This window comes from Anolis carolinensis, chromosome 4, assembly GCF_035594765.1.
Source record: "Anolis carolinensis isolate JA03-04 chromosome 4, rAnoCar3.1.pri, whole genome shotgun sequence".
NCBI classification, from domain to species: domain Eukaryota; kingdom Metazoa; phylum Chordata; class Lepidosauria; order Squamata; family Dactyloidae; genus Anolis; species Anolis carolinensis.
In genome coordinates, this window is record NC_085844.1 from 36938136 (window position 1) to 36950544 (window position 12409).

A 12409-nucleotide genomic window follows, 5' to 3' on the forward strand; every position below is an offset into this window, starting at 1 on the left:
TTTTGTTCACTCTTTCACATAGTGAAATGTTATTGCTTTGAAGCCTAACTGTTGATAGTTCTCTTTCTGTATAGCTGTACAGCTATAGCAGCCTGTTTCATGGCTACCCTGAATGAATCAATGTCTTTTAAAATCCATTATTTAAATCAGAAACAAGAAACCCTTACAAACAACAAAATAAGGCAAACAATGTATGTGTGTGTGTGTGTGTGTGTGTGTGTGTATACTTAAAATGAAAAACTCATGGCAAAGAAATATGTAAGATGAAGGCAAAAGAGTGTTCAGACAAAATAGGAATGTCAAGACGACAAGCTAACGGTTTGTACTACTCTAACCTATTGCATAGGCTTTGACCATGGAGCCTAGTCTCAGTGTGGCAACCATGGTGAATCTTTTGCCCTCCAGATATCTGTAACTAAACTGTCACAATCTTTTAGTGATGGATATGTTGCCTGCAACTTCTAGGAGTCAAAAGTTTAAAATACTTGGAGGGTCAGGGTTCCTCACCCTTCTCTCTTATTAACAAGACAATCAATTACTACAGCAGGAATTTTAAAGAACTGTGTGTAATTTTTCTTTAGCACTGTATTTGCAAGCCAAAGACTCGGAGTGCATCCACACTGTTGAATTAACACCACTTTAGCTGCCATGGCTCAATGCAATAGAATCATGAGAGTTAGGATATAACAATAAATGCTAATTAAGAGAAGATTTCTAGCATTTAGCAAATAATGTGAGAAATGTCTTTTTCCCAATTAGTTTAAAAGATGTTACCAGAGACCTTTATGTCTTTTCACAAATTTGGGGAATTATTCAAGCATTGTATACTGCAAGCAAGCAGTAGAGAGGTCATTGTTCCTGCCTTAGTACAGATTTTATGACAGCTTAAACATTAGTAGTAGGACCTAAAATGAAGAAAGTAAAAACGTTCAAGGTTGTCCACTAAAGAAATATTAACATACAAACTTTAATCAAGCTTGGGGCATGCCCCATTAAGCTCATATGAGCTGACAAAACATCTGAGTACAGAAACACAGCACTGCAGTATTGCATCAATTAAAGTTGCAGACATCTGCCCATGCATAAAATCAATAGATTATATAGATCTGAAGAGAGAAAAATAACAAGTTTTCTAGTTCAGGCTACGAGGAATTACATCTCTTCCCGTTTAACAAACTCTCTTCCAGCCAACAAAAAAACAACAAAGCCAGCGGACCTGATGGGATCCCTGCTGAAATCTTCAAAGAGGGTGGACCTGAGCTGATACAACAACTCCACCAGCTCACTGAAAAGGTGTGGGTGACCGAGAAAATCCCAGCAGATTTCAAGGATGCCACCATCATCACCCTTTTCAAGAAAGGGGATAGAACAGACTGCGGGAACTATTGCAGTATCTCCCTTCTAACCTCTGCTGGGAAAATTCTCGCAAGAATCCTTGCAAACCGCCTTCTCCCCGTCTCAGAAGACACCCTCCCAGAATCCCAAAATGGCTTCCGTCCCTCCAGAGAAACAGTGGACATGATCTTCACTGCTTGACAACTCCAAGAAAAATGCAGGGAACAAAACCAACCTCTGTACATGGCTTTCACTGACCTTGCAAAGGCATTCGACAGAGTGAATCGCAGCACTCTCTGGACCAGGGGTCCCCAAACTAAGGCCCGGGGGCCGAATGCGGCCCATCAAAGCCATTTATCCGGCCCCCATGGCACAAGGGCAGAAGGGGGTTGGGCTAAATGACCCAAGGGGTCTTTTCTTCTCTTACAACCCTTTATTATTATTATTATTTTATTATGACACAGCAAACAAGATAGATATGCTGTATTTCGTATCACAAAACCACAACTCGAACACTTCCCAAGTGTCTAGGACTGTGTGATGTATTTTCGGATGATGCATGCAGATCCCAGTAGGGTGGCCTTTTGCAGTTGGCAGATCGTAATTTTGTCAATGTCTATTGTTTTCAAATGCCGACTGAGATCTTTTATTATTATTATTATTATTATTATTATTATTATTATTATTATTATTAACATTGAGGCTGGGTGGCCATCTGTCAGGGATACTTTGCTTGTGCTTTTGGTGCGCAGAGGCAGAAGGGGGTTGGACTAAATGGCCCAAAGGGTCTCTTCCAACCCTCTTTTTTATTTTTATTGTTGTTGTTGTTGTTACTATTATTATTAACACTGAGGCTGGGTGGCCATCTGTCAGGGGTGCTTTGCTTGTGCTTTTGGTGCGCAAAGGCAGAAGGGGATTGGACTCAATGGCCCAAAGGGTCTCTTCCAACCTTCTTTTTTATTGTTGTTGTTGTTGTTATTATTATTATTTATTGCTTGGTGGCCAACTATAGTCCGGCCCTCCAACAGTCCGAAGGATCGTGAATTGGCCCCCTGTTTAAAAAGTTTGGGGACCCCTGCTCTGGACCATCCTCCAAAAAATCAGGTGCCCTGACAAATTTGTGAACATCCTGTGGCTCCTCCATGATGACATGATGGCAACAGTCTTGGACAGCAATGGCTCCCAAAGTGACCCATTTAAGGTGGAATCAGGTGTCAAGCAGAGATGTGTTATTGCCCCTACCTTCTTTTTCATCTTCATTGCTATGATACTTCACCTTGTTGATGGGAAGCTTCCCACCGGTGTGGAAATCATGTATCGGACAGATGGCAAGCTATTTAACCTCAGCAGACTAAGAGCCAAAACCAAGGTCACCACAACATCTGTTATAGAACTCCAATATGCCAATGACAACGTAGTCTGTGCGCACTCAGAAGACCTACAAGCCACTCTAAACACCTTCCCAGAAGCATACGAGAAGCTCAGCCTCTCATTGAACATCGAGAAAACCAAAGTGCTCTTCCAACAGGCACCAGCTAATCCCTCTGCAATGCCAGGAATACAGATTAATGGTGTAACATTACCGGTAGAAAACGTTGACCGTTTCCGCTACCTTGGCAGCCACCTCTCCACAAAAGTCAACATCGACACTGAAATACAACACCGCCTGAGCTCTGCGAGTGCAGGATTTTTCAGAATGAAGCTGAGAGTGTTTGATGATCAGGACATCCATAGAGATACCAAGGTGCTTGTTTATAAAGCCATTGTCCTCCCAACCTTGCTCTACGCCTGTGAAACGTGGACGGTCTACAGACGTCACAGTCATCTCCTGGAGCGTTTCCATCAGCGTTGCCTCAGAAAACTCCTGCAAATCTCTTGGGAAGACCGGCGGACAAATGTCAGTGTGCTTGAGGAAGCAAAGACCACCAGCATTGAAGCGATGCTCCATCAACTCCGCTGGACTGGCCACGTTGTCCGAATGCCCGATCACTGTCTCCCAAAGCAGTTGCTCTACTCCGAACTCAAGAACGGGAAATGTAATGTTGGTGGGCAGGAAAAGAGATTTAAAGATGGGCTTAAAACCAACCTTAAAAACTGTGGCATAGACACTGAGAACTGGGAAACCCTGGCCCTTGAGCGCTCTAATTGGAGGTCAGCTGTGACCAACAGTGCTGCGGAGTTCGAAGAGGCACGAATGGAGGGCTTAAGGGAGAAACGTGCCAAGAGGAAGGAGCGTCAAGCCAACCCTGACCGGGACCGCCTTCCATCTGGAAACCGATGTCCTCACTGCGGGAGAACATGCAGATCAAGAATAGGTCTCTTCAGCCATCTACAGACACACCCCCAAGATGGAAGACAATCATCCTCGAACTACGAGGGATCGCCTAATAATAATAATAATAAAATAATAATAATAACAAAGTGGAGCTCACAGAAGTCTTCCAAACTGTGGTCTACTTAGAAATGGGATGGCTTCCTTTTAACATATAATAATCTAAAACACTACCAAAGGTTACTGCTGATGATGGGTGTACAAGAAGCCCGTAAGTGTTTCATACTCAACCTTCATGTGATTCCCAGGTACTCTATCCATAGAGAGCTATCAACTATGCACCAGTGTTAAAACTGAAGCATTTCTCTTGCATCCCCAGTCACATTTACAGTAGAGACTCACTTATCCAACATAAATGGGCCGGCAGAATGTTGGATAAGTGAAAATGTTGGATAATAAGGAAGGATTAAGGAAAAGCCTATTAAATGTCAAATTATATTATGATTTTACAAAATAAGCACCAAAACATAATGTTTTACAACAAGTCTGCCACTTGTTTGTTTTTGGATGTGTTGGCTCGCTGCGCATTGTGCGTGGCTGCACTTGTGTTGTTTTTGGATGTGTTGGCTCGCTGCGCATTGCTGCCTAGAGAAATAGTTGTGGATCCCGGCAGGAAACAGACTGCGTTGGATAATACAGAATGTTGGATAAGTGAAGGTTGGATAAGCGAGACTCTACTGTACTTGCTACAAATATTTTTTAAAATCATCTGTGTTTACATCCAAGACTGATTATAATCCAAGAATTTAAGAACATCCTTCCTTTTACATATCTGGACCTATAATTAAATCTTTCCTCTGTATTTCTGGACCTGAAACTACTTGCAGAGCATTTCTATGTTTTCGGCAGAAATCCTCTATGCATTTTCCTGGAGTCAATACTAATAAATTCAGTAAGACTTACTTTTGAACAGACATGCATAGGATTGCATTCTTAAAGGCAAGAACTACAGGCTGTAAATTTCAACAGGTATTAACATGGCTGTTCCTATTGTGTGCCTTCAAGTTATTTATTTATTTATTTATTTATTTACAGTATTTATATTCCGCCCTTCTCACCCCGAAGGGGACTCAGGGCGGATCACATTATAACACACATAAGGCAAACATTCACTGCCCATAAACACATCAAACAGAGACTGAGAGACACACTCAGAGGCAAGTTAACCTTCTTCTAAGGGGATGTTCGATTCTGGCCACAGGGGGGAGCAGCTGCTTCATCATCCACACTGACGGCACTTCCTCATTCCAGGTCGTAAATTAGTTAATCTTGCCTCCCCACTTTATAAGTGGTACCTTATCTCCTACTTGATAGATGCAACTATCTTTCGGGTTGCTAGGTCAGCAACGAGCAGGGGCTATTTTTTATTTTTAATTGACGGGTGCTCACCCCGCCACGGGCTGGCCTCGAACTCATGACCTCATGGTCAGAGTGATTTAAGGCAGCTGCTCAACAGCTGCGCCACAGCCCGGCCCCAATAGTTATTTCCTATTTATGACAACCCTAAGGCAAAGCTAGCATATGATTTTCTAGAGCTGAGAATATGTGATCAGACCAAGTTTGGTGGAATTGATTCCATGGTCAAGTAGAATTGAACCCTGGTTTCAGAGTCATAGGGTGTATCTACACTGTAGAATAACACAATTTTAATTGCCCTGGTTCATGGAAATGGAATAATTGTAGCTGTAATCTGAGAAGATCTTCAGCCTTCTCTGCCAAAGAGTGCTGATGATTCACTAACTACAACTCCCAGGAATCCATAGCATTGAGCCATAGCAGTTAAAGTGGGATCAAACTGCATTAGTTCCACCATACAGATGTGCCCCCAGTCTAATACTTAAGCCACAAAGATCTGACATTTTATTTTTCTCCTGAGGTGAGCTGTTCAACTTTAGACATTTCAAAATTTATCATAGTTAACACTATCCTTCCTCTTCTATAGAATGTAAGATGCCACTATGAGAACATCATTTGTTCGCTGTGACTGTTACAGGATAGGCAGACCAATGCAAAACAAAGGGTAAAACAGGGATGACAAGGCAGTCTAGCTAATGCTGTCATCCTCAGAATGTCAGCTGTCCACTGCAAAAAATAAATAAATGACTATTTTGTTGGCTAGATGTGACAAGATTGCTGAACCAGATGAACAAAAGGAACTGCTATACATGAAATATTTTAAACTGCACATGACACAAGAAAGCTATGCTACTTGAACTAGCACAAGCCAAAACTAGCCATACAAGGTCATTGCTCTGGAATGAGATAACACTGAAGTGCCAAGAGAAGTCAGCCAAACCTTGCTCCACCAAAGGGGAGAATGCCTAAACCAGCAAATAACTCAATCCAAGTTCAGAACTTTTCCCACAAATAACACTGAAATCATTTCCGCCATTACATTTTCCGCATTGGTAATTGAAATACAAAACCTTCACAGGACCGATATATGGTTCCATCAAAAATGGACTTCTCAGGAGTTCTTTGCCAGTACTCCCTACGTAATGCATTCCAGATCAAAACAAACACAAAATTCCACCAGACTGCTATCACTGTAGTTATTTAAAACTATGTACAAGCAGCTTTCTACTCATGTCAAGCTGTTTCTTGAAGCAGCTCAGGAAGCACACATGCACTTATATTTAAGAAACAAAAGCTTAGGGTGGATCTATACTGTACAATTAATGCAGTGTGACACCACTTCAACTGCCACAATGCTATGGAAGTCTGGGCATTGTATTTTGGTGAGGAGCACACTTTGGCAGATGTTTTGGACTAACCGGCTGTTAGGAATTGTGGAAGTTGAAGTCCAAAACACCTGGAGGACCAAAGTTTGCCCATGCCTGATGTAGATGTTTCCTCTATCACAAAACTATTCTTAAATTATAGAGACGACTGACGTAGAGTCTTTAATTTTACACTGTTGAATTAAAGCAGTTTGACACTACTTTAACTGCCATGCCTCAGTGCCATGGAACCAAGGCCTCTGCATTTTCACAAGGTCTTTAGCCTTCTCTGACATGAGCACTCACCAATTCCATAACACTAAACCCGGGCAGTTATTTTTCCCCACTCCTCCACCCACCCTTCCCCATCTCATACCACATTTTCCTCTATATCTTTATCTTTAACCATGAACACACTTTTCATAATCTTTGTGCAATATCTATACTTGCTTCACCATTTTCTATCAATTTCATAATATAGCACAATATAATAATATATAACAATATAATTGTATATTATATATTACATGTAATATTACTAGTAATATTGTGGTATAATGTGTTATTATTTTTGATACAGATGTGGATTTGTTTTTGGGAAGATTGGTTATTTGTCTCTGTTCAGCTTTTCACAGTATTGAATGTTTGTCAATATCTGTTGTAAACTGCCCTGAGTCTCCTCAGGGAGATACGGCAGGATATAAATAAAGTTTTATTGTTGTTGTTGTTGTTATTATTATTATTATTATTATTACTATTATCTCGTATACTGGCTTCACCATCTTCTATCCATTTCATATGCATTAGCCATTTCTCTTTAATTTCTTCTGTTTCATCCTCCTATGTACCTCCCCAAAGGAGCCCCTGGTGGTGCAGCGGATTAAACCACTGAGTTGCTAAACTTGCTGACTGAAAGGTTGGTGGTTCAAATCCGGGGAGCAGGGTGAGCTCCCACTGTCAGCACATGCTTGTGCCAACCTAGCAGTTCGAAAACATGCACATGTGAATACATCAATAGGTTTTGCATCTGGCAGGAAGGTAACGGCACTCCATGCAGTCATGTTGGCTACAGGACCTTGGAGGTGTCTATGGACAACGCCGGCTCTTCAGCTTAGAAACGGAGATGAGCACCAACCCCCTGAGTCAGATACGAGTAGACTTAATGTCAGGGGGAAATCTTTACCATCTCCCCGAACTACACATGCTATAACACCCAATTGGACTTGCTCAAGTAAGTAGTTATTCCAAATTTCCCAAATTCCATTTCTTTTCATCTCTCCACCCCCAGGCTATTACCGCCTTTCCTGCTAGGACCATTGTGTCAAACTGCATGAAGAGCGCATCTACTCTGTAGAACAGGCATGGGCAAACTTGGGCCCTCCAGGTGTTTTTGGACTTCAACTACCAGCTGTTAGGAATTGTGGGAGTTGAAGTCCAAAACACCTGGAGGGCCGAAGTTTGCCCATGCCTGGTATAATGTTTGATGCCACTTCAACTGCCTATGGGACTCAATACTATGGAACCTTGGGAGTTGTAGTTTTACAACTCAAGAGAGTGCTGGAGCAACACACCAGAATTCCATAGCACTGAGCGCCATGGACAATTAAAAGTGGTATTAAACTGCATTAAATTGACAGTGTAGACCAGGCATGGGCAAACTTGGGCCCTCCAGGTGTTTTGGACTTCAACTCCCACAATTTCTAACATTCGGTAGGCTGTTAGGAATTGTGGAAGTTGAAGTCCAAAACACCTGGAGGGAGGGCCCAAGTTTGCCCATGCCTGGTGTAGATGCACACTTTGTTAATAGGGCAGTGGGTGGGATTTAAAGATGCAAAATGGCAGCCCCCTCCCCCTCATTACTGGGAAGAGGCGTCATTTCTACGGTGCAGACTGGGCCCCTCCCTCCTTCCCCAAATCAGGACCCACACAAAGCCAGTCTGGGAAGGATGCCTGCCTCTTTGGTCCCTCACAGAAGGCTCCTCTCACTCTCTCCTTGGGATGGGCCTGCCAGTCCTGCTTACCGTCCACCTCCTCCATGTCGCGCTGCTGCTCCTGCTGCCGCTGCCGCCGCCGCCCCCTCAGCCTCCTCCAAAGCTACTGTGGCCGCTGCTCCAGCAACCCGGCCACCTCCCCGCCGCTAACATTCCCCGCGCTGATTGGTTTTGCCTTCGCAAAGGGGCGGGGAGGCACGCACTGCGGGTGGGCGGGGCCTCGACGCCCATTGACCTCCAGGCAGGCATCCTCAAACTGCAGCCCTCCGTCTGTTTTGGGGCCTCCAACTCCCAGAAGCCCTTGCCAGCTTGTTCAATGGCCAGGAATTCTGGGAGTTGGAGGCCGAAGGCGCTGAAAGGCCGCAGCTTGAGGATGGGACTGGCCCAAGTACCATTAGGGTGTGCCTGCAGGCGTATGCTCTGACGTCATCAGTGTCACCATCATGTTTATATTTTCACTTACAGTAGAGTCTTACTTACCCAACATAAACAGGCCGGCAGAACATTGGATAAATGAATATGTTGGATAATAAGGAGAGATTAAGAAAAAGCCTATTAAACATCAAAATAGGTTATGATTTTACAAATTAAGCACCAAAACATCATGTTATACAACAAATTTGACAGAAAAAGTAGTTCATTACGCATTAATGCTATGTAGTAATTACTGTATTTACAAATTTAGCACCAAAAGATATATTGAAAACATTGACTACAAAAAATGCGTTGGATAATCCAGAATGTTGGATAAGTGAGACTCTACTGTATATGCAATTATACACTATATAGCAGGCATGGGCAAACTTTGGCCTTCCAGGTGTTTTGGGCTTCAACTCCCACAATTCCTACTGGCTGTTAGGAATTGTGGGAGTTGAAGTCCAAAACACCTAGAGGGCTGAAGTTTGCCCATGCCTGCTATATAGAATACCTCACTGCGGGAACAAATCACATTAAGTTTCCATATTATAGTCAATTGAATACAATATTCAATATCACACTACAATAACAAATCAGAGTATTGAATTTCCATATTATATGCAATTATACACCATATACAATAGCTCACTACAGCAACAAATCACGTAATTAAATTTCTTTATTATATGTAATTGTACACTATATGCAATATCTCACTACAGTAATAAATCAGATTATTACATTTCCACAAATGCAATTATACATTATATGCAATATCACACTATAGCAACTAGTCACAGATAATTAAATTTCCATATTATATGAATTATTTACTATATACAATATCTCACTACAGCAACAAATCACAGATTATTAAATTTCTATATTATAAGGGGCCCCTGGTGGCAACAGTGTGTTAAAGCACTGAGCTGCTAAACTTGTGCACCAAAAGGTCCCAGGTTCAAATCCCAGGAGCGAAATGAACGCCCGCTGTTAGCCCCAGCTCCTGCCAACCTAGCCGTTCGAAAACATGCAAATGTGAGTAGATCAATAAGTACCGCTCTGGCGGGAAGGTAACGGCGCTCCATGCAGTCATGCCGGCCACATGACCTGGAGATGTCTATGGACACTACAGTAGCAAACAGTGTAAAAAAAACAATTAAAAACAGTGTGACTGCAGATGTGTCAATGCCACCATTATCAGCACCATCTTTAATTGAATTTGCACATTATATGCACTCTATGGCAGTGGTCCTCAACCTGTGGGTTCCCAGGTGTTTTAGCCTACTGTGCTTTTCCTGCCTGGCAGAAGGGGGTTGGGTTGGATAGCCCTTGGGGACTTCCAGTGAAATCATACTGTTAAGTTTATGTTGATTAAAATTCCCTAAAAATCAGTGGATGTGTAAATCTTTCTGAAACTTGGGGGAAATTATGTCCTGGTTATGTTGTATCATTGAAAATAAAAATTCAAGGAGATAGCTCTTGTTGCTTTTTTAAAAAAAATGTTGTCATAAAAACTTTTTTAAAGTCCCAAAAATCAGTGGATTTGTGAAACGTTATGAAACTTTGAGGGGAGGGAACAGTGGTAAATGTGTTCTATCGTTCTCAATATAACTCTCCTTCCCTCTAATCCTGTATATGTATTCTAATGATGAACTCCAGTTAACATTCATTATCTTTAAATAGTTTTGCTTTAAAAAACAAAATAGTCCCTCAACCCATTGCAGTTGCACTTTTTATTTCCTATGTTGTTTATTTCCTATCACTAAATGTGACTCCATGCTAAGGTTTTCTCCATGTGGTCCAGATTCTGTAATTCATACTCACAGCTTTGGGGCTGTGATTTGCATTAGGATCTTCAAAAAACAATGTTTAATTTCCTACTTAGATAGAGAAACCAACCAGGTGACTTTGGGTGAGTCAAACTCTCCCACCCTAAAAAGGCAATGACAATACTTCTGTGAATAAATGTCACCAAGAAAACCCAACAATAGAGTTGCCATAAGTCAGAGTCAATTTGAGGGCACATGACAACCACATTTGTACTTATTGAGCAGATATGAGTGAAATACTGCCAAAAGAACACACTCCTAGTTGTGCTCCATTTATTCTGGCAGTCCATTCTATAAATTCCAGTTGAGAACTAATTCATGATTCTTAGGCACCGATGTAATCTTCTCATACTATCTCTATAATCTAGTAATGCTATCTCCATACTTGGGGTTGACTGTGCCTATTTCTTTAGGACACTCTCCATAACAGATGCTATCACTTGATTTGATGCTGTATATGTTGTTGCAGCAAAAAGCAGCAAAAGCGATGCCCTCAAAATTGGATGCTGTTCCATCTGTAGATGTTATGTTTAATCCTGTTCCACAGTTATTAATAAAGAATAACAAATAATAAATGGTGGCACAGTGTGCACAAATTGACCTATATTTTCTGTGGACTCACTGAAGATTGTACACAAATGTAATTTAGCAGCAATTTTCTTGTTGGTAATCGTTGAAATGCAAAAATAAAAATAAAAATCATTTTACATTCAGGAAAGCCTAATTCTAGAAGCAAAATCAAGATGACAGTATCAAAAGGAATCACAGAAAGGTACTTTTCTTTTTAAAGCTTAGGAAATCCATTCTGCTGGTGCTCAGATCATGGTTGAATAATGTTTCCATCAAATTTGGGGCCCAGATCCAAAATAGTAAATTAGTGAAGGAGGTTCTATGTTTATGTATATCTTATCTAACTAAGCAACTGATACACCGTTTCAGCCATTGTATCTTGGGAAATCTGATTCAAAGGCAATAACTAAAGCTGTCCCCCAAAATTCCCAAGCATTTCATCAAACTACAAATACCCTAGGATACAGTTATGACAGTTAAAATGCTATCAAACCGCTATGGCTATGTTGTGCTTATCCACTCTTCATAAAATGTAATTTGTCAGCAGGGTATATTCTGGCTGTCTTCATTTCAGTGCCAGCTGCCTCAGAACTGTGATCCTCCTGAGGTAAGTGTTTCTCAGAACTAAACAATGGTCTTTTATCATGGTAGAAAAAGCTTTTAAGAAGTTTCACTTTAAATAGCTATACACACCACTTTGTACAAGCAAACCATTGGCATCAATCTCGAAGGAACTATGCAGCTCCCCGAACTATAGGCTCTAGAATTAAGTGTAAGAGCTTTCACATTGTGCTACACAGATATATTTGACATTCTACATTTTGTGATGCACAGGCTCAACATCCATAGATTCAACTAACCATGGCTCAAATTACTTGAAAAAAGATTCAAAAAGAAAACCCCTTGATTTTTCTGTGCATTGAACGTTATGTGGATGTGTGGGCATATCCTGCTGTAACATCCCACCATTTCACAGATCCTCAGGCTCTCTCTGACATTTGTTTGAATTGTTCATCATGTTATATAAGGGGTGCCATTTTATATAATGGATTTGAGGATCCATGTGTCATGGAAGAAAAAGCAGATATTGAGGGCCTGTTGTCAATCAATGTTCACGTAGAAAGTCAAATAAAGTGGTTTATTTCTTTAGGGTTGGGGAAGAGGGAGATGCACAACACTCTTCAAATCCATTTTGAAATGAAACTGGCTTGA

The 12409-nt window shown here is 41.3% G+C and overlaps 1 protein-coding gene across 1 annotated transcript in view; it reads right to left on the reverse strand.

Moving 5' to 3' along the window:
- Positions 1–8572, reverse strand: part of zc2hc1a (zinc finger C2HC-type containing 1A) — a 34596-nt gene extending 26024 nt beyond the window's left edge. The window contains exon 1 of the mRNA XM_008108469.3: positions 8409–8572. Coding sequence (XP_008106676.1) covers positions 8409–8424 — 16 coding nt within the window. The 5' untranslated portion in view covers positions 8425–8572. The remainder of the gene's footprint in view (positions 1–8408) is intronic.
- Positions 8573–12409: the final 3837 nt, after the last annotated feature.